Source organism: Netta rufina (genome assembly GCF_964035555.1).
Source record: "Netta rufina genome assembly, chromosome: 1".
Classification (NCBI taxonomy): domain Eukaryota; kingdom Metazoa; phylum Chordata; class Aves; order Anseriformes; family Anatidae; genus Netta; species Netta rufina.
In genome coordinates this window covers 194,337,632-194,365,450 of record NC_140123.1, presented here as the reverse complement: position 1 = coordinate 194,365,450, position 27,819 = coordinate 194,337,632, and the positions used below count along the sequence as shown (strand labels likewise).

At 43.4% G+C, this 27,819-nt stretch overlaps 1 protein-coding gene across 2 annotated transcripts in view; it reads right to left on the bottom strand.

The window, feature by feature from the left end:
- Nucleotides 1–27,819, bottom strand: part of RSBN1L (round spermatid basic protein 1 like) — a 53,445-nt gene that overhangs the window by 14,306 nt on the left and 11,320 nt on the right. The window contains exons 2-6 of one of the 2 annotated variants that reach the window (XM_084294837.1): nt 26,512–26,625; nt 14,815–15,075; nt 14,432–14,496; nt 1,778–1,915; nt 1,456–1,598 (exon numbers count right to left, since the gene is read on the bottom strand). In XM_084294837.1, the coding sequence (XP_084150963.1) occupies nt 1,456–1,598; nt 1,778–1,915; nt 14,432–14,496; nt 14,815–15,075; nt 26,512–26,625 (721 nt within the window). Of the gene's footprint in view, nt 1–1,455; nt 1,599–1,777; nt 1,916–14,431; nt 15,076–26,511; nt 26,626–27,819 lie in introns of both variants that reach the window. The other variant, XM_084294836.1, reaches the window with a different exon arrangement.

The following is a 27,819-nucleotide window of genomic DNA, read 5'->3' as shown; positions in this document are numbered from 1 at the left end:
CCCTGGGGAGCCTGTCCCAGTGCCCGACCACCCTCTGGGTGCAGACCCTTTCCCTAACCCCCAGCCTGACCCTCCCCTGTCCCGGCTCCATGCCGTTCCCTCAGGTCCTGTCGCTGTCCCCAGAGAGCAGAGCTCAGCACCTGCCCCTCCGCTCCCCTCATGAGGAAGACCATCAGGTTGGTAACGCATGATTTCCTCTCTGTAAACCAAGGCTAGCTACTCCCAATACCTTTTTTGTCCCTTATGTTTCAAAATGGCATCCTTCCAAGGGTCAAGTTGATGTTGACCAGCACACACTTTCCCCAGGTCCTGGCTTCTGCTTCTCACCCCTCTAAAGGATCAGTGATATTTGCTTTCTCCCAGTGCTCGGGAACCTTTGCCAACTGCCATGACCTTTCAAAGGTAATTGAGAGTCGCCTTGCAACGACACTGGCCAGCTCCCACAGCACCTCTAGGTGCATCCTGTCAAGCCCCAGGGCTTATGTCTTAATCTGTTCAGCTCTCCTCCCTTGAAGGCAAGCAGTCCTTGCTCCAGACCTTCCCACTGTCTCTAGGACCTGGGAGCCCTGAAGGCCAATCTGACCAGTAAAGAGCAGGGCAAAGAAAGCTCCCAGAACCTTGGTCTTTTCTATGTCCTTTGTCTCTCAGACCTTTGCCCCATTCAGCAGACAGCCTAAGTTTTCCCTACAACTTCTTTTGCTGCCCATATACCTGTAGAAGTCCTTATTGCCCTTCACATCTTGCCAAATTCAACCCCAAATGGACTTCGGCTTGAAACTTCATCTCCTCCATGGTCGCTGTCTGTATACTCCTTCTAAGGCATTTGACCTTGCTTCCAGTTCTTGTCCCCTTCATTTTTATACTCGAATTTTAAGCAAGAGAGCTCCGAAGACATCACGTAGCTTTCAAGTTCTGCAGAGGCATCCTCACTCTTAAGCTAGTACTTATACCAGTAACACAGCGAAGCGTGAAGATGGCATTTAATGTTGCACGTGTCACCCTCCTGATGAGAGAGAAGCTCTTGTCCCTTGAGATCCTTAAAGATTCTGATCATGTTTAAGAGCAGGGGTGTTAATACCCATCTCCTAGCATACATCAGCAGTTCGCCTACTTACATTTCTCTGCACTTTTCACCTCGCTACATCAGAAGTTTGTTGCATGGACGAAGTGAGGAACATTTAGACTGCTCTGTAACCTCTGTAACCTTAAGTTCTTAAGTTACAGAGAGAACGAGCACCTTACTTGTCCAGACAGCAAACAATTAAAAAGCAAAACAAAAACATCACCACCAATAACAAAAACAACTCTCACAAAGCAAAGCAACGTAAAAGTATGCATTTTAAGAAGACTTACAGAAGTTTAGGATAAGATAAAATATTAACCAGCAAAAGGTTTGGAATAAAGTGAATTTGCAAACCAACCAAACACTCATCAAGCAAAAATATTTCAACGTACCTCTTCCTTTTGAAAGGTGACTTTGGCATGTCAGCCACGGGGATCATCTGTTCTCCCGGACGTACCCACATAATGGGACCATCATCACTGTCTTTACGACTCTCTAACTTTAAGCTAGAAAGCGTTCCCCATGGCAGTGTACACTAATGGGAAATACAAGGCACAGTTTTTAAGTGAGTTACCTTTTTTTTTTAAAGCAGCCTCTGTCACAATGCAAACATTTATTAAGCAACTCAGTTATCTAAGTGAATATCTCACTTTATTACAAGAGTACTAGAGAGCGTTGTCCCCCTTCTCCCACCCTATTCCCTTCTGTCCTTACTTTTAAGAAGGGTGATTCTTCCAACATATCAAGGAATTCAGGAAAGTAATCCCCCACTTCCTCATCAACTGCTCCAACCAGGCTGATCTGTCTCATTGGGCCAGCTCTATACGTACCATGAGAGTATGTTCTTTTTACCTACAAGTAGAATATGACAGTAAAAGTTACATCAAGGTCACTACCACCCAGTCTGCATTCAATAAATACCTTTAATCTCTGTGCTTACATTTTCTGATTGATATCAAGTCCTACACAGTCCTCATTGTACTCAAGATTATTGAGCTCAGTTACTATGAAGTCATCACCAAAGACAGAAGTTCTCATTAAAGATGCATGACAACTATCTTCTATATTTTAAAGTCTGAAAGTAAGACGGAGTAAATATTGTCTTTCAAGAAAATAATATTCCAGAAGTAGCAACTATGAAAGACTGTTCAAGTATGTTCTACTCAGTGATAAATCATCATTCTTACCTGCATTACCTATCTACCTGATCTGCACATTTAACTCACGTCCGAGTTTTCACTTTTTCCTCTAAGACTTCCGCAGCACCCTGATTTGCAACTAATTAAACAATTCTGCTCATCACCCTCTCCGGTACGGCCACTGCGTGAGCCCATTAACTGCAACCGATTATCACGGTGAAGACAATGCCCAAGTAGAGTTGGTACAGGAAGAGAAAGAAGGACAACTAATCCTTCATTTTCCTGTCTTCTGCTCTCCTCCCACTTGAAGGGCTGTAACATTCAACACCTGTTTAACAAAAATCTCATTTCAACCTTGAATAGGAAAAGTACTGTATTTAAAATAAACAAAGCAACAGAACTTAAACTGATCTGTCTTAAGTGATCAGGACCACTCTCTCTTAAGCATCTGATTCCCTATTTAACAGGCTACACACAGCAGCATTATCAAACAAAATATGATCACAACAGAGGGGAGAACAGATGGATTACTGCACAAACCAACACGGCATTTCCCTTGCACTGCATCTCTAGGCATTCTGCACACAAAGCAAGAAGAAAAAGATGCAGGGAAAACAGGTAATGAAGTACAGCCGAACTCTGGTCCTCAGCCAAAAGACTGCTCACGTTTCCAGAGCTCTGTTAACTATGACAATGAGGAAGGTAATTCACAGCAGTTCCAGAAAAGACAGAACCATACAATATGGATCAACATCGTGCCCTTCTTAGAAGCTACAAGGATGTATCAAGCTGCCTTCCAGAAACTGAGAACCAAACCCTCTCCTTCAGATCCCCCTGTCACACATGCCCATGCCATGGAGGAGTAACTAAAAGGAGGCCTGTAGTGGGTTTACGTGGCAAGGTTTTGGTAGCAGGGGGTGGCATAGGGGTGGCTTCTGTGAGAAGGATCTAGAAGCTGCCCCGTGTTTGGTAAGGGCCACACTGCTGACCAGAGCTGAGCCAATAAGTGATGTTTTGAGCCTCTGTGAGAGCACATTTAACACAGGGAAAAAAAAAAAAGAAAATACTGCACCACAGAGAAGCTGGGAGAGTGAGAGGAGTGAGGAACAGCCTTGCAGGCACCAAGGTGAGTGCAGCAGGAGGGCAGGAGGTGCTCCAGGCAGGCAGCAGCAGTTCCCCTGTGGCCTGTGGAGAGGCCCCTGGTGGAGCAGGCTGTCCCCCTGCAGCCCATGTGTCCCACATGGAGCAGATCTCCACGCTGCAGCCCCCCCAGGGGTGGAGGAGCCCCCAGTGGAGCAGGTGGATGTGGCCTGGAGGAGGCTGCGGCCCATGGAGAGCCCCTGCAGGAGCAGGCCCCGGGCCGGAGCTGCAGCCCATGGAGAGGAGCCCACGCAGCAGCAGGGGTCTGGGGGGAGCTGCCACTCATGGGGGACCCGTGCTGGAGCAGTTTGCTCCTGGGGGATGGACCCCGTGGTACAGAGCCGTATCTGGAGCAGTTTTTGAAGAGCTGCTGCCTGTGGGCAGCCCACACAGGATCAGTTTGTCAAGGACTGCATCCCGTGGGAGGGACCCCATGGCACAGGGGACGAGAGTGACCGAGAAGCAGCACTACAGACTGACCACAACCCCCATTTCCCCATTCCCCTGCACTGCTTTGGGGGGAGGAGGTGGAAGAGGATGGATAGGGGATAGGTGCTTTTGGTTTCTTTCCTTTGTTTCACTTCTCTAGCTTGTTAGTAGGATTTATTGCCTGTTATTATCTCCCTATGCCGAGTCTGTTTTGCCCATCACGATAATTACTGTGCGATCTCCCTGTCCTTATCTCAACCCTTGAGCCCTCTGCATTGTATTTTCTCCCCATTCCTCTTTGAGGAGGGGGAGTGAGAAAGCAGCTGTGGTGGAGCTCAGCTGCCCACCCCAATAAAACCACCATAAGGCCTTCACAGGATATCTGAGCTGATTAACAGCAAGCCAGAGCCACACTGAAAAAAAGCAGTACTGCTAAAAAGCAGCATTCCCCTACCCCCCAAATCCATAGTCATACATTCCTGCAGCTCTTTTGCGCTGACACCTGCTGATTTGGTGGCAAGTCCTCAGCAAACACCCAGTTCTGCTGAATTTCCACCAGCTCAGCCCGCAGGGGTGTCTGCTCCTGCACCAAGTGGCAGGGGCTCACAGGACTGAAGCAATGGGATAAGAAAGGGACAGGCCTTTCCTTAGGGGCTTACTGCACATCAATTCCACAGTAGCCAGAAAAACACCTTCTAAAGGTGCAGCTAGCCACAGATTTGTCAATTTACTGACAAACCAAAGATGCTAGGAGGAGAACAACCCATTTACATAAGTAGCTGAGCATGCTTAGCATTCCACCACTCCTGGCCAGGACGTGAAGCTGCCATGTACACCTACATGCCTTAACTTTTTCTTTTTTTAATTATTTTTTTTCCTTAGGGAAGGAATATAAGAGAGAGACCATGAAAATGAACACCTGGCCGGAAAGAACAAGAGGCAGCCTGGGAGAGGAGGCAGCTGGTGGCAGTGAGCATCATCTTCTGCAGCAGCCATGTCCAACTGATCACCCACTTCCACTGCGTTTTCTTGCAGCAGCAGACATGGTTGGTCTCTGCTTCAGAGCTGCCAGCAAGCACAAGACGACTTCCAGCTGCCCTTGAGAAATTGCTCTCTCATCTCTCCCATGGGCTGGGCACAAATAGAATAGCTCAGCTGGAAAGGACCATTTAAAGATCATCCAGTCCATGGCAGCATTACAGCATCCCAACTGTAGACGCAGGGCATGGGCTGCAATGGCACTAAATGGCACACGTGATTAAGGTAAAGCATTAGAAAAACATATAAGAAGAGGTGAGGTCACTAGTAGAAAGGAGAACTCGCTAACAAAATAATTATTTTTTTCTCCACAATTAGACTGCTACTAAGTAATAGTGTGAAAAGGAAAAAAAAAAAAAAAAAAAAAAGACTTCTACTCATGTTTAAGCAATAACAAAAGTAAAATGAAACCTCTTAAAGTAAGGATAATCTACATCTAAGCATAGCAGCATAAGATATAAAATAGCATAGAAGATAGCAGCAATGTTTTCTTACTCTTACCCCTACCAGCACCATCTTTTTGCTGATTTGTTCATAGGAAGAGGAAGATTACCCTATGTAATTCTAAACTCTCCAAAACAATGCTGATACACTAAAAGCAGAATAATACATCAAGTTCCATACATTAAGTTGTACACCAACCACAGAATCTGATTTACCAATTCTAATGTCACTAGAACAGGGTAAACACTGACGTGTATGTTACAAGTTTGCTCAAACAGTTGGATCGATCTAAATCCAGAATAAAAGAAGTGATCACTGACATGTAGCTTTTCTATCATATGGTCAACATGAGTGGAATCACACACTCAGGAGAACCAATTAAAAATAACAAAAACATTAAATAACCACAGAAATAAGCTGAGACGTAAGAATAGCGGGTTTTCATTTCAACCCAAGTGCACAAGCAATGCACTTACAAATTTGCACCTTAGAGCAAGGAACAATCCAGCTTCGTGTTCGCTGTTATTGCACTTATTCTGCTAACTCAGCAGCAATAGCCAGGGATGCCCAGGACTCAATGCAGTGTTTCTTCTTACTTGGTACACTTGGAAAAAGGTGCCCAACAGGCTTTCTGTTTTGCTTGCTACCTCTTTTCAAATCCTTGAAAGCTTACATCTGTTTCAGTTCCATCATTTGTTGAAAATAATACTCAGAATTACTCAGCTTAAGAATACTTATAAATCTGCTTGCTCTTAAAGCTTATGTATTCCTTAAGGGTCTTTTAGTCAGTTTGGGGGATCAGATTAAAACACCTTGACAGTTTTATGATTTTTCAAAGGTGATTCATTATCACCAAAGCTTGAATTTCAAACATACCATTTCCTAAACAGAATTTTTAGGAGATGCATCTCAAGGCTTTTTATTGCAAGAGCAGTTCTACCAGAGCCCTTCTACCACTTACTATCGCTTCACATACTTCACATTGCAGCTGAAATCCTCAGATAACACAGGATGGATAAGCCAGCTACTTAAAAGCAAGATGACCTATTATTATGTACTCCACTGACACACAAACAGTGAAGCAGTTGATAAAGAATCCCAAAAATGAATTAATGAATTAATAGCATCAATGAGAAACCTTCATGGAAAACAACCCTGCAAAGCAAAGTAGCAATTACACTCTTGTAACTTAGAAAGACCTGTGGCAAGGCTCAATCTCAGATTCTCTCCAAGCTGTCAGTACAAAGCTCTAGGGCTCTGTTTAATTTGTGTTTTGTTTTTTTTCCCCCTGTCAGTACAGAATATCCCAATCTAAAAGAGTAACACATGACTAGCCAACATATATCAATGACAAAGCCATCAGAAAAGTTACCTTTGAGTACTGCTTTAAGTGTAGAACAAACAAGCATGTGTGCAGATTAAGTCATTCCATATGAACTGATGCTGTTCGACACTACTAAATAAGGGAAAACATTTTTGCTTTGAATACAGGCTGCCATTGACCATCAAAAAAGTCTTTGTTTTTTTCAAGCAATCTCTGTGGTGCAACATATATGCTTTAACAAGCTAAAAGTCAGTATTTTCATCGTCCAAAAGAAGAAAAAAAGATGTACTTTGGAAACTCGTGTAGCAGCAAACAGGTACTATCAACCTCTACAACTTCATTAACTAACCAGACATCCAAAGAGCTTTCCACTAAAAGCAAAATTTAAATTGAAAGCTACTGAAACAACTGAGACATGCTCCAACATAAAAGATTCCTGTGATCGCAGAATACATGAAAATAACACAATGTGAAGATGAAAGTCTTTAAGGATAAGAAAATGAAATAGTATCCTACTAGTTCAGATTTCTGTTAGAGAGAAGTGTTTTCAGCAAGTCCCCTCAAAGATTAGAGGAGCCAAGGTATTTTCAAGCAAATAGGATTCCAGAAATCAGAGAGTGAACAGCAAAAATATCTCCCCAAAAATAAACTTGCAAGAGCTAAACATGGAGGACAGCAAAGGGAAGATAATACTACAATTGCTTGAAGGAGACCTGGAATGGGGAAAAGAAAAATAAAAGTTCAAGATGTTCAGAACTGTCAGGAAAAAAGGAGAGCCACTGATCTGAAGAGACTACACAACCATGAACCATCAGAATCATGCCCCTTACATACTTTCCTTTAAAATACTTACACTGTTCTCTGCACTACCTGAATATCCAGTGTCTAACCACAGTTAACGTAGGCAACATGGAATAAAGGACTTCAGAAAGGGGTGGACAAGGAGAACTCAAGTTACTTCCCTGAAGCAGCAAAGTGCCTGCTGTCATGGAACAGGCTGACAGCATAGTCCTGCACTCGCCCTTGAGCTACCTCTGGCTCTGTATACTAATATAATTTGCTGACTTAGCAATAAACTCAATCACTCAGGAGTTGGCTAATTTTTCTGCTGCCTTAACGAGACAAATTGGCTCACTGTGAGGTCCGAGAAGCACCCCAGCTTGGCACAAGAGCATACAAGTGGAAGCAGAAAGCAAGGACGTTCTCCTTCAGCAGCAGGTGCTAGATGGACTCTGATGATTCGTAACCGCACACTGGGGAGTGTAAAACACGGGCTACTTCCCCCAAATCAAAGCAGGCTTTGCGATGAGGATCCTCACTTACCCTTGAGTACCAAGGCAGTTCACTAAAAGAGAAGCAAAACTGTAATAAAACAGGGAGAACTTGGAGAATGCGTTTCAGATCTGTAAGAGGATAAACATGACACCTTGAAGAAACAGGTGGAAAGGAAAGCAAGACAAAAACTACAGACCACGTAGCCCAGATTCAGTTTCCACAGTGTAAGAGAAGAACATTAGCACATCGGCTAAGCGGCCAGAAAACAGGATAAAAGATGAGCATGTAATAAATACGAACATGTCAAAGAACAATCAAGCCAAACAAACCTTTCCTCCCACAACAGGATAGGCTTTCTCCGAAGACAGAAACACGGTCTAGTAACAGCTAACAGTGGACAGATTTCCCATTTCTGTACTCAAATAAGTACCAACATGAGAGGCCCTGTGCTGTGGTATTCAGGAAGGATCCCTCCTCTGGACACGACTGTGGTTTCACCCAGCAGGCAGCTCAGTGCCACACAGCTCCTCACTCACCCCCTGCCCAGGGTAGGTGGACAGGGGAGAGAATCAGAAGGAGATAAAACTCATGATATGAGATAAAGACAGTTTAATAGGGTAGAAATGGAAGGAATGATGGCAACAGTAACAGTAAAGGAATGAACAAGGCAACTGATGCACAATGCAATGTGAGCTCCATCTGTTGTAACAGTCCTTCATGGCAGGAGAGATGGTGTTTGGTACAGGATTGTCACACGCTGAAGCCAGGTTCCATCAAAATCCATTCTTTCTTTAATCTGTGATCCTTACTGTAATCCCACTGATGTGGCATATAACAGCCATAGCAGCGATGACGTGCATAACTGCACAGCAATTAACATCGTACAAATCAAATCATTTGCTGCTCCTGCCCAACATCAAATCCCCCCAAGGCACACATCTGCCTTCCCCATTCTTGCACTTTATCCACCAAGCGCACCCAGATCCTGAGCGAAAGCAAGCCCACAGATGGGTCTGCTTTAGCCCAAGGCAGGACTAGCCCAGACTGCCTTCCCCAGCACACCCTTTATGTGCACTGCAGGGACTTGCACATACTTCTACAGTATGTAACAGGCTTGATTGTGCATGGCCAGTTCAATTGGCAGATCCCCTAATGCTGACTAGTGTGCATCCCCGTGTTTGAGTGCCCCAGCACCCATCACCTTCAGTGCAGTCTTCAACAACCCCTTGTATCATTCGATTTTCCCAGAGGCTGGTTTGTGCCAGGGGATGTGATACACCCACCCAGTGCCGTGCTTCTTGGCCCAGGTGGCTGTGAGATTGTTCTGGACACGAGTCCCACTGTCTGACTCAATTACTTCTGGGGTGCCACATTGCTCCAAGACTTGTTTTTCAAGGCCCAGGGTGGTGGCATGGGGCGTGGATACATTTTGTTTCCAGCCAGTGGTTGCTTCCACCATCCTGAATATATGGTGCTAGCTGTGGTGGGTTTTGGGGCTGTGATATAACCCACTTGCCAAGCCTCCCATATCGATATTCCAGCCACCATCCTCCACACCACAGGCTTTAGCTGCTCAGCTCACGTCACCGCAGCGCATTTCACAATCATGGATCACCTGTGCAATGGCATCCATGGTCAGGTCCACCTGACCACGAGCCCATCTGTATGTTCCATCTCTGCCTTGCCTTGATGGCCCGAGGTGTCACAGGCCCACTGAGCTGTAAACAACTCACCTGCATGTTGTCAGTCCACATCCACCTCAGCCACTTCAATCTTAGCAGCCTGATCCACCTGGTGGCTGTTTTTTGCGGGCAGCCCAACTCTTGGGCACATGAGCATCTACATGGTGTACATTTACAGCCAGGTTCCCCACCCGGGCAGCAATATCTTTCCACAATGCAGCAGCCCAGATGGGTTTGCCCCTGCACTGCCAGTTTTTCTGCTGCCATTGCTGCAACCACCCCCACAGGGCATTTGCCACCACCCACGTGTCAGTGGAGAGATGGAGCACTGCCCACTCGTGTCCTTCAGCAGTACCCAAAGCCAGCTGGCTGGCTCTCCCTTCTGTAAATTGGCTCCATTCACCTTCTTCAGCAGCCTGTGACATGTCCTGTAGGTCTCCACACAGCAGCCTTCAACCTCTGATGCTTCCCTGCAACACAACAGCAGTGAGCAGGGCACATGGCTTCTCATTGTCTGGTAGCTTGCGCAGTGGGGCTTCTTCAGCATGGGTCACCTCCTCCTCTGGTGATATTCCAAAATCCTTGCCTTCTGGCCAGTCCATGATCACTTACAAAAAAGATTCCTGAGCAACTGGGGTTTCCTAACTGAACCCATTGTGTGATCAGCGTGACACTGAATAAAAGCAGAGAGCTGTATCAGATATATCTATACATTTGAAAAAATTATGAAAAGGAGTGAAACACTGAGCAGGAGTTGCTGCTACCACAGATCTTAAACTGCCCTGAAAAAGGCAAGAGTAGACAACCAAGAGCAATCACTTCAAGCAGTCCTCTCAAGCTCCTTGACAAAGATAACTCGCCAGACAGACGCATGATGTGCCAGACAGCCACTGGCCATTTTCAGTACCCTATTTTACAAAACGAAGGCTGAATGAATAGAGTGTAAAGGGAGAGCAGTAAGACTGGTAAGTGTAGGACACGTCGTGGTAGGCTAAAATAGCTAACATGACTTGACCTAGACAGGAGATAAGGGAGCTGGTGAGCAAGCTTCAGACACTGAGAACACTAGAAGAAAAGCTTATGCTGTCTGCCTTGTTCACTGCTGACCAGAATAAAAAGCCTAGCAGGAGGATTGAGATAAGAGAACAAGAGAAGACTGTTCAACAGATTCCCCTGGGAAACATGAGATCACCCAGAGACCTCCAGCGAGCACATCAGACAAGCATTAATCAGATAAGGTTTACAATACTCAAGTCTTGGCTTGAAACGCTGGAATTGTTTTGTATCGCTCAGTTTCTTCTAGTCCATACGTACCAGTGAGTTGTCTGATTTTCAATGTGTTTCTGCCTTGTCCCACTCTGCTAAGCATTGTTACTGTCACATCTTGTGGAGCTGTGGGGTTTTAGCAAGGCACTGAAAATGTACACTTAACCAGCATGAAGACACAATAATAGTTTCAAAATGTGCCTCAAGAGCACATAAAAAGCTTATCTGAAGTGATGTAAGCTGCAAGCAGGTGGCACAAGCTGATTATTTGTTCTCTGAAATGCTTGTAAGAACTTGACAAGTAAGATTCACAGCTACGCGGTAACTGATGCAGCTCTACAACCTACGAAGATAAATGAAGCCAGGGATGTTCCTACAGCTCAGCCTCAAAGAGCGACTTATAGGATACAAGGACACCCATAATAATAGTGTTTTACCTAGCTGTAGAAACAGCCTCTCTCAGAGACTGTTCACAGCAACAGAACTGTTACATCAACCTAAAAAAATTGTAATTTATTCAGGAGCCCAAGGCCTGTGATTGGTAACACCCTAGTGCCCCTCTCCCCAGATTTAAAAGCTAATGCTGATGAGACACTCAATTCCAGCTGAAGCTTCCCTCTCCTGTACCTATTCCAGCTTCTCTCACACATTTTTCCCCATTTCTCATCTCCTACCAAGTGAGAATGTGTTACACATTTATAAGCAGTAGAGAAAAAAGCTGAGAGGACTTCATTTTCAAACGTGTACCTGTGAGGCCAGTATTTCAGCTAGAGTTAGCAGGACCCCAGCAATTCCAGTCCCATTATCAGAACTCACTGTGCAATCTGCCTGAGAAACAACCACTGAGACTCATCTGCCACAAAGCAGGAGGTGGAAGCTTACTGAAAAGTACTGAAATAGTCAAGTAGAAAAAAAACACAGACCTCTGATACAATACTCTGGTACCTTCTGCTTCACTCCTTTCCACTGACTTTTTCAAAATACACATTTTTAGATCTTTTCAAATACATTAGGTTTGTCAGACTGGTTACATATGCTGCAAGTAGATCTCAAAAATGATCAAGAACCTCATCTACTAAAGTGAGCCTTGTTTCAGTGTTTTAGCTAAAATTAGCAAAGCAACAGCCAAGTTTAAGGCTAAAGTAGGCTGTGACAAATCAAGGCAAACCAGAAAAACTGAAGTGTCGGCATCAGCAATCAACTCACCTCTCAACTGAGAGCATACAACTGCTAGGCACTGGACACGCAGCTTAGAACAACGTGGAGCACAGCAGTACGGAGCTTTTCCAATGCAAGAACAGTAAACTACATTTAAAGTGTCATGGAAACACTGCTACAATGTGTAAGAATCCCTTCAAGATCCACAGAGAACTCAGTAAAAACAGAAAGTATCATCAATCTGCATAATTAAGTAATGAATTACATAAGCATTTAGTACTTTTAATAAAGTTAAGGAAGAAAACCAAAAAACAGGTAATTGATACCAATGAATCAAATTCACACAAGGAAAAAATACAAATGAAGGTTAAACACACAAAACTCTCAATCCTCAGATTTCAAGAGGTCCTGCTATAACCATGGAGGGCGATCTCCCTGACACAGCATCACTAAGAGCACGAGATTCTTACAATCCTTCCTGCACATCTTTCATACCAGCTCCAGTCAAAAAGGAGAACACTAAACTAAGCAAACCTTTCAGCTGCAGCAGCCCACCTGGTCACACACAGACAGAGTAAGATTAAAAATAAGGAAAAATAAAAGAGCTAGTAAATCAAGATAGTGACTGAAATGTTCCAGGAAACAGTGATGCTGTGCAAAAGATGACGTGAAAACATCTGGTGTATGCTATATAAATATGCACTATGCCCCTTATGTTAGCAAAAATGTGTAAGGAGCCAAGCATTTTCTGACAGCCAAATTCATACAGGTGATCAAACGCTACAAAAGCTTGCTGAAAAATGGAAAGAAAGAAAAGGGAAAGTGTCTGAAGGCTTTGTTCTGGTAAACATACATTCAAAGTAGCTGATTTGAATGCTGTATTACAAAGTTCAGCTTCTTTCACCTGCTACATTTTCTCTTTCTGCTCCTCCTTCACATGATAGGAAATGTGAATCTCAAAACCCAATGACCACAGGATTGATTTAACTATGAACACCCATGTCAAGTTAACCCATCCTTTCAGTATAATTCACAAAATCAAGTTTGGGCTTTTCTTAAAGATGTCTTTAGGACAGATAACAGCACAGTCCTGCCCCCATTAATGCTGTCCAAGACACCAGGTTAGACTTAGAGAACACACACACACACGGACAGATCCGGCTTCCTCATGAGCAATGACCTAAGATGGAACTGCTCTGGACAGCTCCCCAGAACACAGTCTGTGACTTTCGCCATTAATTAACAACTCAGCTTGCAGGCTGAAAAACTTTGGTAGACTTATTTTATAGAACATTCTTATTCCATGGCAGTAGACTTCTTCAAACCAGGCTTTAAACCAGGGCCACAAGTGTTCTCTTGCAGCAACAATTCAGTTCTGCATATGCTTACAAGGCAAGGTAACCCATGAAGTTTATCAATAAATGCAGTAGTTGTCTATGCAAATATTTACATAAAGAAAACAAAAGCATACTTTTCATCAAAAAGATGACAGTAACTTGAACTCTTGGTAATTGTCTAAAAAAATGAAGGCTAAAATAGTTTATAACCATTCCAAATGCTCACAAATAGAGATCTATTTCTACTCAAGTTAAACAGGTGATTGTGATCTAAAAGTGATATAGACAGAAAACCAGGATTGAGTTTCTTCATAACGGTATCAGATTATCTATAAAGGCTTTCCATAATATCCTCCTCACCAAGGCTGCAGTCTAGGAAAGTTAGAATTTTTCCTCTAAACTTACAGAACCTGAAATACATTACTGTTGTAAATATTTATATCTTTTACAGAACATTGATAAATACCAGAGGTGACATTTAACCAGTAGTTACGATTACAGGATTATACAATCATTTCTCCATAGAAAATAAAATAAGAAATAGATTCAGAAAGATGCCTGCCATATTGCCACATAACTGCTCTGAAGAGAATACAACTAACCAAGGGCAAATGCAAATAGAGAAGGATTAAATTAGTATTTATGTTAACCACTGTAAAGTTCTCCTTTAAGAATGAATTTAGAAGCCTCAGGTTACAAGTTACATTACTTAACTATGCCCTACACAGGTTTTTATGTATACCTTTGCTCTAATGCATTAAAGTACTTCAGTTTCATGAAGATCCTCATACAGATAAGCTATGGTTTAGACACCCTGATAGCCACAGCTAAATCATTTTAGCCCTCAAACACAGTTAAGTTTTAGCTCCAGAAACAAATCCAAAGAGAACTCAAAGAGAACTACGTACACATGCATGCAAACATTTTCCCTCCCCCATAAAAAGCAAATTCTTCTCAGGTAATATGCTCCTTGTCTTTAATAAGGCAGAACCAATTTATTAGTTAAACCATGGTGCTTCTAGTCTTCCGCTTCACCTACACAGCACTGCTAATAGTAACTGTATTCTAGAAAAAACCATTCACAGTTGTTTGAAACCATAATATGACTTTAGAAAGTAAAATGTATAACCTCTTACCTGAGCATGAAAATTTGACATAGTCGTTGTCTCTATATCTTTCTTTCCCAAAATCTCCATTTTCACTGGCGAATTGGGAAAATTAAATGAAAAGTAGTCTAAAAAGTCAGGTAAATAAGTAGCTGCCCCATGAACAATACCCATTACATAGTAAGCTGCACAGTTTTCATTTTCACTAAAAACCAGACCCACAAACTCTTCTGCAAATCTCTCCATCTCCACAGGAGATAAGTGGGAGAGTTCATTACTGTAGGCATGGATAACTGATGCACCTCCGTTAGGCTGGTGCTCAATATGAATCAGCTGTTTGAACTCCAATGTGTCCAACCTTTTGAGTTTATTTTGAACCCGTGGCTCCTTTAACGAGACAAATGGAAACTCACTGTTCTCTGGTATCATGGACTCACAGTCCTTCTTGGGATCCATATTTTTCCCATTGAAATCCTTAAGATGATCATCTATGATGCCTTTGGCTTCCTGATCCTCAACATCAGAAACCAGTCCTGAGCAGATGGTCTGAATGGATTTGCTGTACATTTTTGGGCGCTTCCTCTTCTCATTCTCTTTATGTTTCTTTTTCTTTTTCTTCTTCACCTTTTTAATCTGTAGCTCTTCTGCATTGGTTTTTGGTTTTTCCTTCCCAGCTGTTAAAAGTAAAAAAAAAAAAAAAAAAAAAAAAAGATCTCAAACACCTTAGCATACAAAAGACTTGTTTAGAGATCAGGATTAAGGATACCAAAGCACTCATCAAAAGGCACATACAGAGACCAACAACGAGATTCAGTGAGCAGGTATCTCACTGAAAATGAGTAGACACCTGCCATAATCACACTACAGCTAACAATTAATCTACAGGGAAAAAAATAAACACAGAGAACAAGTTTGCTGAGGCTGCTTTTATAATCAGTCACGGTCCATAACAACACTGTCTAACTGGTCATCAGCAACTACTAAACCGGAAAGTTCAGGCGTTATCTGACAGCTGTCAACAAACACTGCCACACAAGGGGTTTATAAACAGTCAGTGAGTGTAAACCATCAGCAAGCTGTTGCTAAACGCTGCTGCCAGGACCTACCTCATCACACGGCTTCACGCAGTCATTCTTCCAGAAACAAAGCAGATTTTGTTGAAACACATGTGGAAACACCTAAAACCTGACAACTGAGTTTGTTTTCTTTAAAAAAAAGAAAAAAAAACTCACCACACAGTAACTAGCTTAAAGTTGACTTTCAGTGTAGCTTCCATATTCATGTAAGATGTAAAGGGCTAAAGCTAAGAGTACTCATTTGTGGATGCTGCATTCAAGTGATTCCCGAGATAAACATCCTCCTTTCTTTTCAAGTGTTTTTCTTCTAGTGCTCGGGAGGAGATGGGTGGAAGAGTGGATGGCAAGTAATAAGTGGGGTAACTGATGTGTCAGTGTCACGACACTGCCCTGAGGTCTAGCAGTTGATATGATCTCATTTCACGATTTGATAAAACCCAATTACTTACCGCATTAGAGCACAAAATTACAGTCACAACCAGCAAGTCAAGATCAGCAGGTTTAGACACCAAAGTTTATTTAGTGGAGCATTGCAATTAAATACACAGCTTGTAAGTCATCTCAAATCACAAGAGTTAGACAGCATGCTCATTTTCAAGCCAGACTGACTTCAGCTTGCAATCTTCAGACCAGGTAATTCACAAAAAGAGTCTTTTACAAGAAAAAAAAGGAAAAAACATGAAAGATCACAACTGCTGGTATACAGATTCGCACATCCTTGGTAATTAAGAGGTTTAGATCTGGAATATGCATAAATACTGGGAAGGACAGCAAGTAAGCAAGAGGCTTGCCTCCAAGCCTCCTGAGGTTCACAACAGCAGCCACACACCTCTGGGGTTTCTCAAGCATAGGCAGGCGAGCAAGTTCTCTCCCTGGCTTCTATTTGTTCATCTTGTGGGGGAAGAAGTGCCCTGAGGTCACTCGTTCCTTATTTAGCCTAAACAAGGAAGTGGGCGCTGGGATTTCCTAACCTAATCCACTCAGTTAAGAGCTACAAAGACTCCCCTCTAAATCAGATTTAACGTAGCACTCCCTGTGAGCACAATGTCAGTTTTAGCTAACCAAGTTCAACTGCCAACAGGCACAGCATGCTCAAGAAAATGTCTTTTCAGCAGGCTCAACATAATGTAAAGCCAGCACGGACCTTTGCAGCAGTACTACTTCACCTGGTAGATGCAACAGTCACCACTTTGTGGTTGTCTTCCTTCTGCCACAGTCCACTGGGCATGGAAAGACCAGAAAGAGCAGCAAAACACATACGGCCAGCTACCTAATCCTTATAGAAAGTCCCCCAAAAATAAGTCATCATGATGCCAACATACCAGGGGAAAATGTCATTACCTGACATATCAGCTACCATGCACATTTGGTGGTATTGCAGTGGTGTCACGATGGCACCGGCTTCAGGTGAGGAAAACAAAACCAGAAAATGCTTAGGACAATTCCACACCACGTACTACCAAATCTGGCAGCCTTTTTTCCACTCCTCCCCTCTGCAATAGGACAGAACCAGAAAGGATCCCAAAGCCAACAGGTATCACAAACTATTAAAAATGCTTTACCTTACTATTTTCAAATTTTTACTCTAAACATGAAAATTCATCGCTATACTGAAGGCTACAGAAAGAAGTCACACATTTCCCAACATTACACTAGTTTGGAAGTAGAAAACAGAGTTCCAGCACTGAATGCAAGGTGGGGCTGGAGGAAGCAGATATTGTCTGCCCACCTACCCCACTTGTTCTCATCTGGAGCCCAAATCTTTCACCAGTAACTCAGATCCAGGACTTAATGCAGATAGAAATGTGCATTATCAGGGTTACAATCAGCAGTTATATAATTTCCAACCAAATTCATCAACTTCTGAGGATAAAGCAAAAAGCCATTTGCTATGTGCTCTGTCATACTCTAGCATTTCTATTATCACCAAAAACACCTTAAAACCAAAAAGATTATCACCTATCTGTCCTTGCTGAACACCCAGCTACTAAGTTACCTCTCAATTAGTAATAATGGAAAGCAAAGTATTTGTATAGAAGATGCGTATGAACCTCTATCTCTGCAAAACTACCTCAAAAGTCGTGGACTTTTATTTCTACAGTACAAGGACAGAAGAAAAATCATCTCCCCTTTCAACCTCTCCCATTTCCTGCCTTTGATTATAGCTTCTGAGAAGTCTTTCAGAGTAACAATCAATTTCATTCAACTCCTCCTGTAAAGTGCCACGTTTCTTTAATCCACCACTTAACCTACTTCAGAGGCAGCCATGCAAACAAGGACTGGTCGGGTTACAAAACTGATCACCAGGAAACAGCACTGCAACAAGCAAAGCTGAGTCTCAGCAGCAGAGGTACCTACAGAACATACAAAACCAGAAGATCACTAATATACACCATCAAGGTCGGGTACACTGGATGTAAATCCACACATTAGATCAAGCTCTTATAATTTGGTATCTCACTAAACACATCCAAAAAGGTTTGCGCTCACACCAGCTGTAAGAACAAGCTGTAGTTATCCTGGTACACACCTACAGAAGTACTCAAAACCTTCTTAAGAGGGATTACACTAAAGCGTTTTTGAAGCGAAGAACATTTATCATTCTGTGTTTGTTTTCACACCACCACCTCCATGAAGCTTTCAGAAGGAAAAAAAAACGCTCTTAGCCCCAGGATAAAAATAATTCTTCTCCTGGTCTCCAACACAGTTTTTCTTCCAGCTTTTAGGGAGATTTTCCGTTCAGCTCTCAGCACAAATACACACACACCACGCACCAAAAGAAATTGAATTTTTAAGTGGAAAAAAATCCACACAAACACAAGGGAAGACCAAACTCCCTGCAAACCTAACCCAAAGCTTCAACTCTTTAATATAACATTAAAGTTATACAATTTCTCATTTTAGTGCACTCAATTGTAATGTCACGGATCAAGCCACAATTTCTTCCCTCTGCCCTTTCCTATAGCACCCACATACTCACTGCATTGTGCCTGTTCCTATTATTGTTTTGCCATCAACTTATGTCCAGCTTTTCAGTATTTGTATTCAACTACTTTAGCATGCAGTTAAAGTTTTGCTGAAGAATACAAACACCAAACAGAAAACAACCATTTCTTGAACAGAATTTCAAAGAAGAACAAGGCATTTTTTTAGCCTCAGGCTTCTCCTCTGCTGAATTTCAAAGATCCAAAAGCAGGTGTTTAAAGTAGATGGTTAAAGCTGCTCAGAAGTTGCAGAGACCTCTGTAGCAAGAGGAATTTGCTTGCTGGAATACTGTGATTGCTATCAGCAATGCCCAGTGCAGTACTTTCAGCTTATTCTTCTTTTCCATTAGCAGTGGAGAGCAGCAGGACCATGCTCAGTGACTCCTGTGCTGCATATATAAAAGTGCTTTAAAGCAAAACGCGTTGCTTCTTCCAAAAGCAACAGTGCTTCTCTGACACCTGGCTAAAGGAGAGCCGAAAAAGAACAGCTGCATGCAATGCCTCTCTAGCATATTAATCGAGATGTTTCACAGAAGACAGTATCAAATTTGGTAAAGACACAGCAATCCAAAAGGCAAAATAAAGATCCAGGCACTAACACCAAGATATCCAAACTACCTGTGGCTCAAGCAAGGTCTGGCAGCAGCAGTGCAGCCCTTGATGTAAGCTATCTTACTTCACCTCTCAAGAAGTCACTACCAAGGCAATCTCTCCCAACCCAAAGCCTTCAGGACAGGTGTTTGAGTCTGCACCAGCAATCAAAAGGAACATGCAGGCACAGGCAGACCAAACTGCACAGTCTACTAGTGTCAACCAAGACAGTAGATATTTTGAAGTTCACGGCATCTTCTCTGTATATTCTGAGATGCATCTGAACAAGCACAGCTACTGAAGCACCTATAAACAAAACAAAAAACTATTTCCACTGTGTGATTCAGAAGTAAGAGTCTTCATTTGTGCTTCAGAGAAGTCTTTTACTTAAGACTTTCACTTAAGAATGAGCAATAAGGGGGGGATATGGAGGAATGGGACAGGGGAGGACAATTCAGCACTTTTTTTCCCCACAACTTTTCCCCTTATCCGGTGTTAAAAACTGCAATGAGCTCACACTTTATATTGGGGTGCAAAAGACTGAAGAACAGCAAAAATTTGAATTTCACTTCTGCTTATATTTGGCTAGCAATATCAGCATGAGGACGGATCTTGAACTGTATTTGTAACAACATGAGAAGAGTGGAAATCCATTCACGTATTCGTTCTGTTCATGCACTCACCCAGCAACAACAGAACTCCCTCTGAACGTTTTTAGCCACCTCCTATGCAAATCAGGCCTTACATTACACAAACACAGGACAACCAAAATAACCCACACAACTAACCCACTGCAAGCACCCGCATGGGAGGGTAGATTTTGCAAGGTAGCTCAGTGAACTTACTGAGAACAGTGCCACAGCATCCCTGACCCACAGCAGAGGGCATATGGACTGGATCAAGATTCAGAGCAGTTGGAATTGTCCACAAATAATCCCATGCACCATTATAATTACACGATACTCGTTTGTAATTTAAAACTACCCTGAAAGCCTGAATTTTGCGAACTGCAAGTTGACTCCTTCTATGTTCCACGTGTGAGCTTCTATTATAGAACCTGAAGATACCTAAATGATCTCATGGACAAAGCAGGATGCTTTATCTGCAGTTTCACATTAGCAGCAGACATCGAGCTCTTATTTCATTTGACTGTCTCAGCCAGAGCAGCATTTCAACTTTGAGGTCACAGTCCCCATAGGTAGCAGCCAGGGGCAGGAGGTACTGCAGGACCTTCAGAAAACATTCCCAACAAGGTTAGGATGTTCCCCCTGCAGCTTTCTGGCTGACTGCTAGCAGCAGCGAGGAACAGCCATTTATAACTGCAGGCAGTCATTCAAGTCAGTTTGCACTTCCCCGCTTTGGGAGAACTCATCAGCAGCACTGAATAGAGCTGCAGAGCAAGACACAGAGGAAGGGCCGTCAGTGCAGAGGAGCCAGAGCAGGGACCATTTTCCACATTTATTTCAATTACACTGAAGGACTGAAGCGCAGCATCTCACCGCTTGTTCTGTGGCACACAAGAAGTCACAGAAGCATCAAGCAGCCACTGGCATGCTGCTTGTTCTGCAGTGAAACATCAGCCTGGCTACTGCTGCCAGCAGCTGCAAAGCGTTATTTAAGTCTTTGGCTCCGTCCTGTACCAACCATCTCCTACAGCAGTGCTCCTGAGACGCAGTCCCACCTTGCCAACCAAATCTGGGGCTCCAGCACCTTCTGTCATCCTCACTGCAACTCAGACTACAGCTACTAGCTTTAGGAATTTATTAAGATTCAGCTCTGCTTGATCTCTCCAGGCTGTCTTCAAAGAGTAAACACAGAAACCCCACTTCAAACCACAGAAACAGAGATGAAGCATCCCCCTCTGTCTTTCAGAGTTCATAGCCACAAGCTACTGAAAGTAGCTTAGAACTGGAGCAGCCAAGAGCCCATTCACTGACCAGTAAATAAATAAAACATGCAGCCAGAGAGCACTAGCACGAGGGTTATTAGAGGCACAGCCACTTACAGTAGCAAAAAAGAGACAAAGAAAACCCCACAGCACCCAGCACAAGAATACGAGAAACCTTGCAGCTCTTAGAAACACCCACTCGTTCCAGCCAGATAGTTAAATAGATGACAGAACTTCATATTTCTGTTTTAATATTATATATTACCATTTTCTTACGTGTCACATAATGAATGTGGTTTAATACAGTAATGCAGCGAGTTAATGAAAACCATTACTGAATAATTCAGAAGGCTTAAAACAACTGAAGGAATTGGAGCAGAGCACACACAGGCACTCCACGGTTGAGGAGAATGATCACCCCCGCCTGCTGACAGGCAGAAAGCCAAGAGGCCGTGTGGACACACACAGCTTCCAGGTGTCTCAGCATCCAGGTGTCTTCCAGGTATCTCAGCATCCAGCCCAGGCACCACAGAAAGCAGCAGGAGCAAACGGAGAACTGACAGCTATCGTGTCCTGGTCATAGGCTTCAAAGCTTGAATATTAAGCATGGGCAAAGTCTAAAAGCATAAAATAATTCTGTTTCAAGTTGTCTCAGCCCTCCCAGGAACAGTCACAACCACCTTGAGAACAACTGCTCAAGATTTTTAGAAAATGCAGCTTACAAGCATGAAAACAGGATGCAAAGTAAGTGGCTACACTGATACACCCCGAGCTGTACCATGCCCAGCTCTGTAAGGAAACCCTTACCCAGCAGTGCCTCACAGGAACATCCTAACATGCTTCCTCCTGTGCTCTATCCAACAACTGCATTTTATCATGGAAGCTTCAATCGGATGTTATAGATCTGTGCTCATCTCATAAGGTGATAAAATATAAAACTTTATTTAATTTCTTCTACAACATCCTGAAGAGACAGTCTGCGAACAGGCTCTGGACTCTGGTCACCTGAGTTATTGCATTAAAAACACACGGGTAACTGCTAAGTTACTGTTCTGTGTATTTTACAGAAGTATAAAGAAGCCAGCAAGCTATTCTTCTTCCCACACCTCTGGAGGCCATCAGGTCCAAGGCCCTGCTCAAGAAGGGACACCCAGAACCACCTGACCAAGACAACATCCAGGTGGCCTTGGAAGAACTCCAAGATGGGAGCCTCCACAACCCCCAGGAGCAACCCACAGAGTAAAGCAACACTTTCTGACGTTCAGAGGGAACCTCCTGTTTCAGTTGGTGCCCATCACCTCTTGTCCTGGCACTGGGCACCACTAAAGAACCTGGCTCCATCCTCTGTCCCCTTATCTTCAGATATTTAGAGTCACTCAGGAGATCCCGAGCCTCCTCTGCTGCAGGCAGAGCAGCCCCAGCTCCCTCAGCCTCTCCTCACAGACCCTCTCCAGTCCCTTCATCATCCTCACAGTCCTGTGTTGGATTCTCTCCAGTCTCCAGAACAGAAACCCACTTCAAATATACAGCACAATCACAGGGTGAAAGAAATACCGTCTGTGTACCCAGCCTGCTTGGACTCAACTAGCAACATAGCCAAAAACAGTGACTAGCAAGAGCCTGGGGGCAGAAACACCCTTCCCAAAGGAACAGCTCCTGCAGATGGGACAGCATGGTAATTCTCACTGAAGTCTTATATATTTGTATTTGAAACACAAGCACTAAAACCCTGGAACTATTTTACAGTGATACATGTGCACATGCTACCCACATACTATCCTTATTTTGCTTAATTTGTACCCGCAGCCTTCACGCCAGTCCTCTGACATTTTCCAGCCCAAGAAGCCATATGAAAACCTCTCCAGCCCGCAGAGGACTCACAGGCAGCAGCATGGACTGGTCCCACCCCACGTCCCCTACAATGCTAGGGCAGCTCTGCTCTTCCTTGAGCTCCCATCCTAAGGCAGCACACCCTGACAGCCCCGTGGTTCCTCTCAGGTCCTCATCGTAGCCAGCAGAAGGCATCAGCTAAACCGGAGGAGCAACGCAGACAGCCACAACTGCAGCGGCAGAAACGAGGCAGTTGGGGAAGGGAAGGAAGCAAGGTCACGCAGCAAAGATGTCTCTGCTGAACTCAGAAAGCAGTGACCCACTAGCAGCACGAGGTAAACGGATGACTGCCTGCATTCTTTCTGAAAAATGGCTGAGACCCACTGGAATTTAAGAGCTCTGCTCTCAGATCATCTCATCACACAAGCCTTACCTGTATTTTACGTCTGTGGTTTATCCTGTCCTCATCTATTTCACAGGTAGAAGTTGGTAACTTGGTGCATAAGGATGGTAAAGTCATTAGTACATGCAAATCAGTACGGTGGGAATAAGCAATTTAAGGAAGTATAAGGCAGTTTTGTTTCCAAAAAACAGTCTTCACTTCCAAATAAAAGATTACAGAGGAAAAGGAACAACTATATGGATTTATTCTGCATATCTGCTAGTGAAAAAGGATGACAAAAACATTTAGTTCTAGATGCTTAAAAGCCACCAGGCTCCCTGAAAGAACTAAATATTCCTTTTATCAGGTCAGGAAGTGATACAATACCCCTTTTTAAAGTTGCCGTTCTCCATCTAGGGCACATTTATTGCTGCTTTCAACAGAAAGGTAACACCAATTTAGGCAGATTAATTGTTTGCATCCCTAGGCTTCTCTAATTGAGGTGAACTCTTCCAGCATTAAGCTCAAAGCACCAACACCAGGCTTATACGGTGGTTCTCCCCAAAAAGGCCTCAAGCTCCCAATGCTGACCCATGTAACTAGCCACCCTTACCTTGGGCACCTGGTTTTACTGTCTGGAGTTACGCAGGCTACTGCCACCACTCCCTCAAAGAACGTCACAAATAGAGGACAAAAAACTAATAATATTCTCAGCATAATAAAATCATTCAGCAGACGGTCAGTGACATTTTTAAAACAAAATGTGGTTGTAATGCCTAGGAGGAGACATAACCAGTCCCCGCAGACTGGCACTGAGTTCTCAGAAGTTCCAAGCCGTTGCTCCTAGTCCATGCAGTGAATTGTGAGTGCAGATTAAGAGGGCATAGAGCGTGATTTTTGTTCCAGGAAGAAGTTCTCCTCAGCTGAAGGATTACCAGCATTCCACAAGGTCACAAAGACATGCAAGTTACATCTTGTAGGGCCTTTGCCCTCTAGCCCTCAGCTGTCAGGACATGGAGCTACAGCAGCAAAGCAGTCAGGAAGTGCTGTACCATCACCACAGAACATGAAAGCACATCCAGACACACTTGGGGAGGTCCACGTGCTGCTGTTCTGAACATGATATAAACCCCACGGAGGTTTATGTCTTGCCTGCTTTCTGCTCTCCTGACACTCTTTTCTTTCCCTCAAACAAGAGTAATTTTACAGGACACTGGCAAAACCAGGCACAGCCTCTACAGGACACTGCTGCCCCACAGAACCTTGCTGCTTTTGCAACTTCCTACCCCATGGCCTCTTTCTGCTGCCATTCATCACACGAGGTAGGAAGCGCTGGTGCAGAAACAAGGCCTGAAGATCGTCACTGCCCAGGCAGTTAAGCGTTGCTCAGTATCTCAGCCACCAACTTCCTTCCACGTTGGAGGAGACAAGTCACATCTTTCACAGGAAGCCACCAGCTCAAACATCCTGCGTGCTGCAGGCTGATACCTAGAGATCTGCTCGGCACGGGTTTTAAGCTGTCGTAGTTTCTACTGCAGTTCCTTGGATCCGTATTTGCACTGTAAACCATGATGCAGTAATTACAGAGTTGCATGCCTGCTACCTCACATGAATGTGCTGTAGATAACATTTTGTTTTGGGAGGTTCAGTTTTTTGTTGTGAATTAAACCCTAGAGTAGGCATAACAGAAAAAATTATCAGGAGTTTACGCCTAACTTCAAAAGCAGAGCCTGAAAATAACAGATAAAAAACACTGGGTCTACTTAAACAAGCCAACATCCTCAGAGGAAAAACTGGCAAAGCACGATACAGATAAATGGAGGATGAGGTGGACCAAGGACTGGCTTAACTCAGTGCTCAAAGGGTTGTGATCAGCAGCACGACATCCAGCTAGAGGACAGTGATACCGGGGCACTCCAGTGCTGATACCGTGGGCCAACACTGCTCGATATTCTTCAGTATTGGCAGGGATGACGGAACAGAGAGCACCCTCAGCAAGTCCGCAGAGGAGACAGAACTGGAAGGAGTGGTTGATGCACGAGAGGGTTGTGCTGCCAAGCCAGAGGGCCCTTGACAGGCTGGAGAACATCAGGCCAGCAGAAGTCTCACAGGGTTAACTCAGGGAAGTGCAGAGTCCTGCAGCTGTGAGGAATAACCCTGTGCTCCGCAGGCTGGAGCCCAACTGGAAAGCAGCCTGACAGGAAAGGACTTCAGAGTCCTCGTGAATGCCAAGCTGACCATAAGCCATCAGGCTAAGCCTTCTGGACAGGATTAGGAATAACATTAACTGCTCCACCAGCAGGCTGATGGAGTGATTCTTCCCCTCTGCTCAGCACTGGTGACACACATCTGCAAGTACCGTGCCCAGTTCTGGGCTCACCAGTCCAAGGCAGACGTGCACACTGGAGGAAGTCCAGCAAAGGGCCAGGAAGATGACTGAAGGAACAGAGTACTACTCACAAAAGGAGATGCTGAGAAAAGCAGGATTTTTCAGCCTGAAAAAGCTTTATGAGGTTAATTAGTTTTCCAGTGTGTGTAAACATCTAGTGGGAAGGAATAAAAATGCAGATATCTCACAAAAATCAATGAGGCTGGTAAAGGCCCCTTGAAATCACCTAGTCCAATCCAACATAAGACAACAAGTGGTCAAATGCTGGTACTGGCTGTGCAAATTCTGGAGTCTGCATCCTTGCAGACACACAGAGTCTGATGGGACACAGCCCTCAGCAACCTGCTTTACTCAGTTCTACTTTGAGCAGTGGAATTGGACTAAATTATCTGCAGAGGCCCCCCCCCCCACCCTCAACTCCTGTACGATTCTACGAGTCAGTGCGTGCACAAGCAAGTGCAGGAACATTTTCATTACATTCCATTGCAGTACTGGAGTTGGATAAATTAGCCAAAATTATGACTTCCTGTTGCACACACTTAATTTCTCATTATGCAACAGAGTTCCTGAACTAGAACTCCTTGGTTCTTTAGTTTTGTGCATTTACTATTAGATATTTAATGACATGGATTCATTTTTCCTCTCTATGATATAGAAATCTTCTTCAACAACTGTTGAAACGGTGTAGATATCAGCAATGTCATTCCTTAAAGCGTTGGTCTTTACTGCTACTGCATAAGAACACTGGCATTGTGGCAATAATTACATGTATATTTTTAAGCTGCAGTATCTGCAGTTGAAGAAAGTTAGCATTTATAATTAAGTTTTAAATTCCAAGCCTTATACCAGCTATTCCTGGAAAAGGGCATTTAAGTTAAATGAAAGACATAATATTAAAATTCAGCACTCAATCCAATTACAAAGGTTTTAAAGCACTACAATGAAAAAACACTAAGCAGCTTGAACGTACCTTTCTGCAATAATTTGATCTCTCCATTCTCTTTCTTGATTTCATTCATTATTTTGTGCTTCTTCTTCTCTTTCTGTTTCTTTTCCCTTTCTTTCATTTTCTCTTTGATTTGAGCTGAAATGCAAATATTTTACAATTAAACGACAGCAACAAACTTTGTCACATGCATGTTTCATATTGCTATTATGCAAGCCCTATTAAGAGGATGAAAAGAGTTACAAGGAAATTCCGGGACTTGTGATATGAAAAGCTAATATTTAGCTGTTGCATAATCCAACATAAACTTACTGAACCTAGACCAGCTTCACTTCTATTACGCTAGAACTGTACCAACAACTCAGCACGTTAACTGCACACAGCTAACAACAATTTTTACTTATTTATATCTCCGCTCTTATTTTCCACCTGTATGCAGATCTTATTTCTTGAAATTCAAATTACATGCATTAGATTAGAAATGAAGGCAGAAGTACAGTGTATTTTGCTGGATGCTCGTATCCACTAGAAATTTCACATAACTAGCTCCATGTAGTCTAAACTTAAAGGCTTTCACAGGTAGCTTGGAATGAAGATTTAAATTGTCAGCTGCAAAATCTTTTACATTTAAGTCCACAGGCCGCACTAATGTGTTAACAGCAGCAATATGTAATTAAAAGACAATACAAAAAGGTATGCCAGTTCATTATTCGTTGAAAAATCTGTATTTGCAAAGAAGCTACAATGCATTCGTGTTTCCCTTGCTTATCTGCCATCAGCAACAGCTTATTTGAGCAGTCATTCATTTATTTTATTGACAAGCCACTCCAGGTTTTAAGTCTGTCAGTAAAAAGCAGACCCTTTAAGCACACTTTCTCCATGAAAAATACTAGACCCAGGGAATTCCCAAGTTCTACGATTTCTCTCTTCAAGCTGAGTTCAGAATTACCTTTGAGGCCAAGCACTGAAGCCTAGTTAACTCCAGCTTCTCTGGGGTCACTGCAACCAGCACTACGTCTGGTTTCTGGGCCTGAAGCCTAGTACCTGTTTTGTTTTTTTTTTGTTGGGCTTCTGAACCTTCACGGGGAAGAGTAAACCTCATTCCAAGCTTCTACCTAACTGCATGCTTCAAAATGATTTCTCAGTAATAAAGCTGAGAGAATCCCGAAGTGTCATTTCTGGTGGCTGCAATATAGACCCCACGTGGACCTAAGGAGAAATCATTTACTTTTCCTCGAGCACTCATAGAAAACAGAAGCAGGTATCTTCACTAACAAATGTTCAAAGCCGAACAAAGGAAGCCTTCAATTTTGGAATGGAATAGAGAGCATC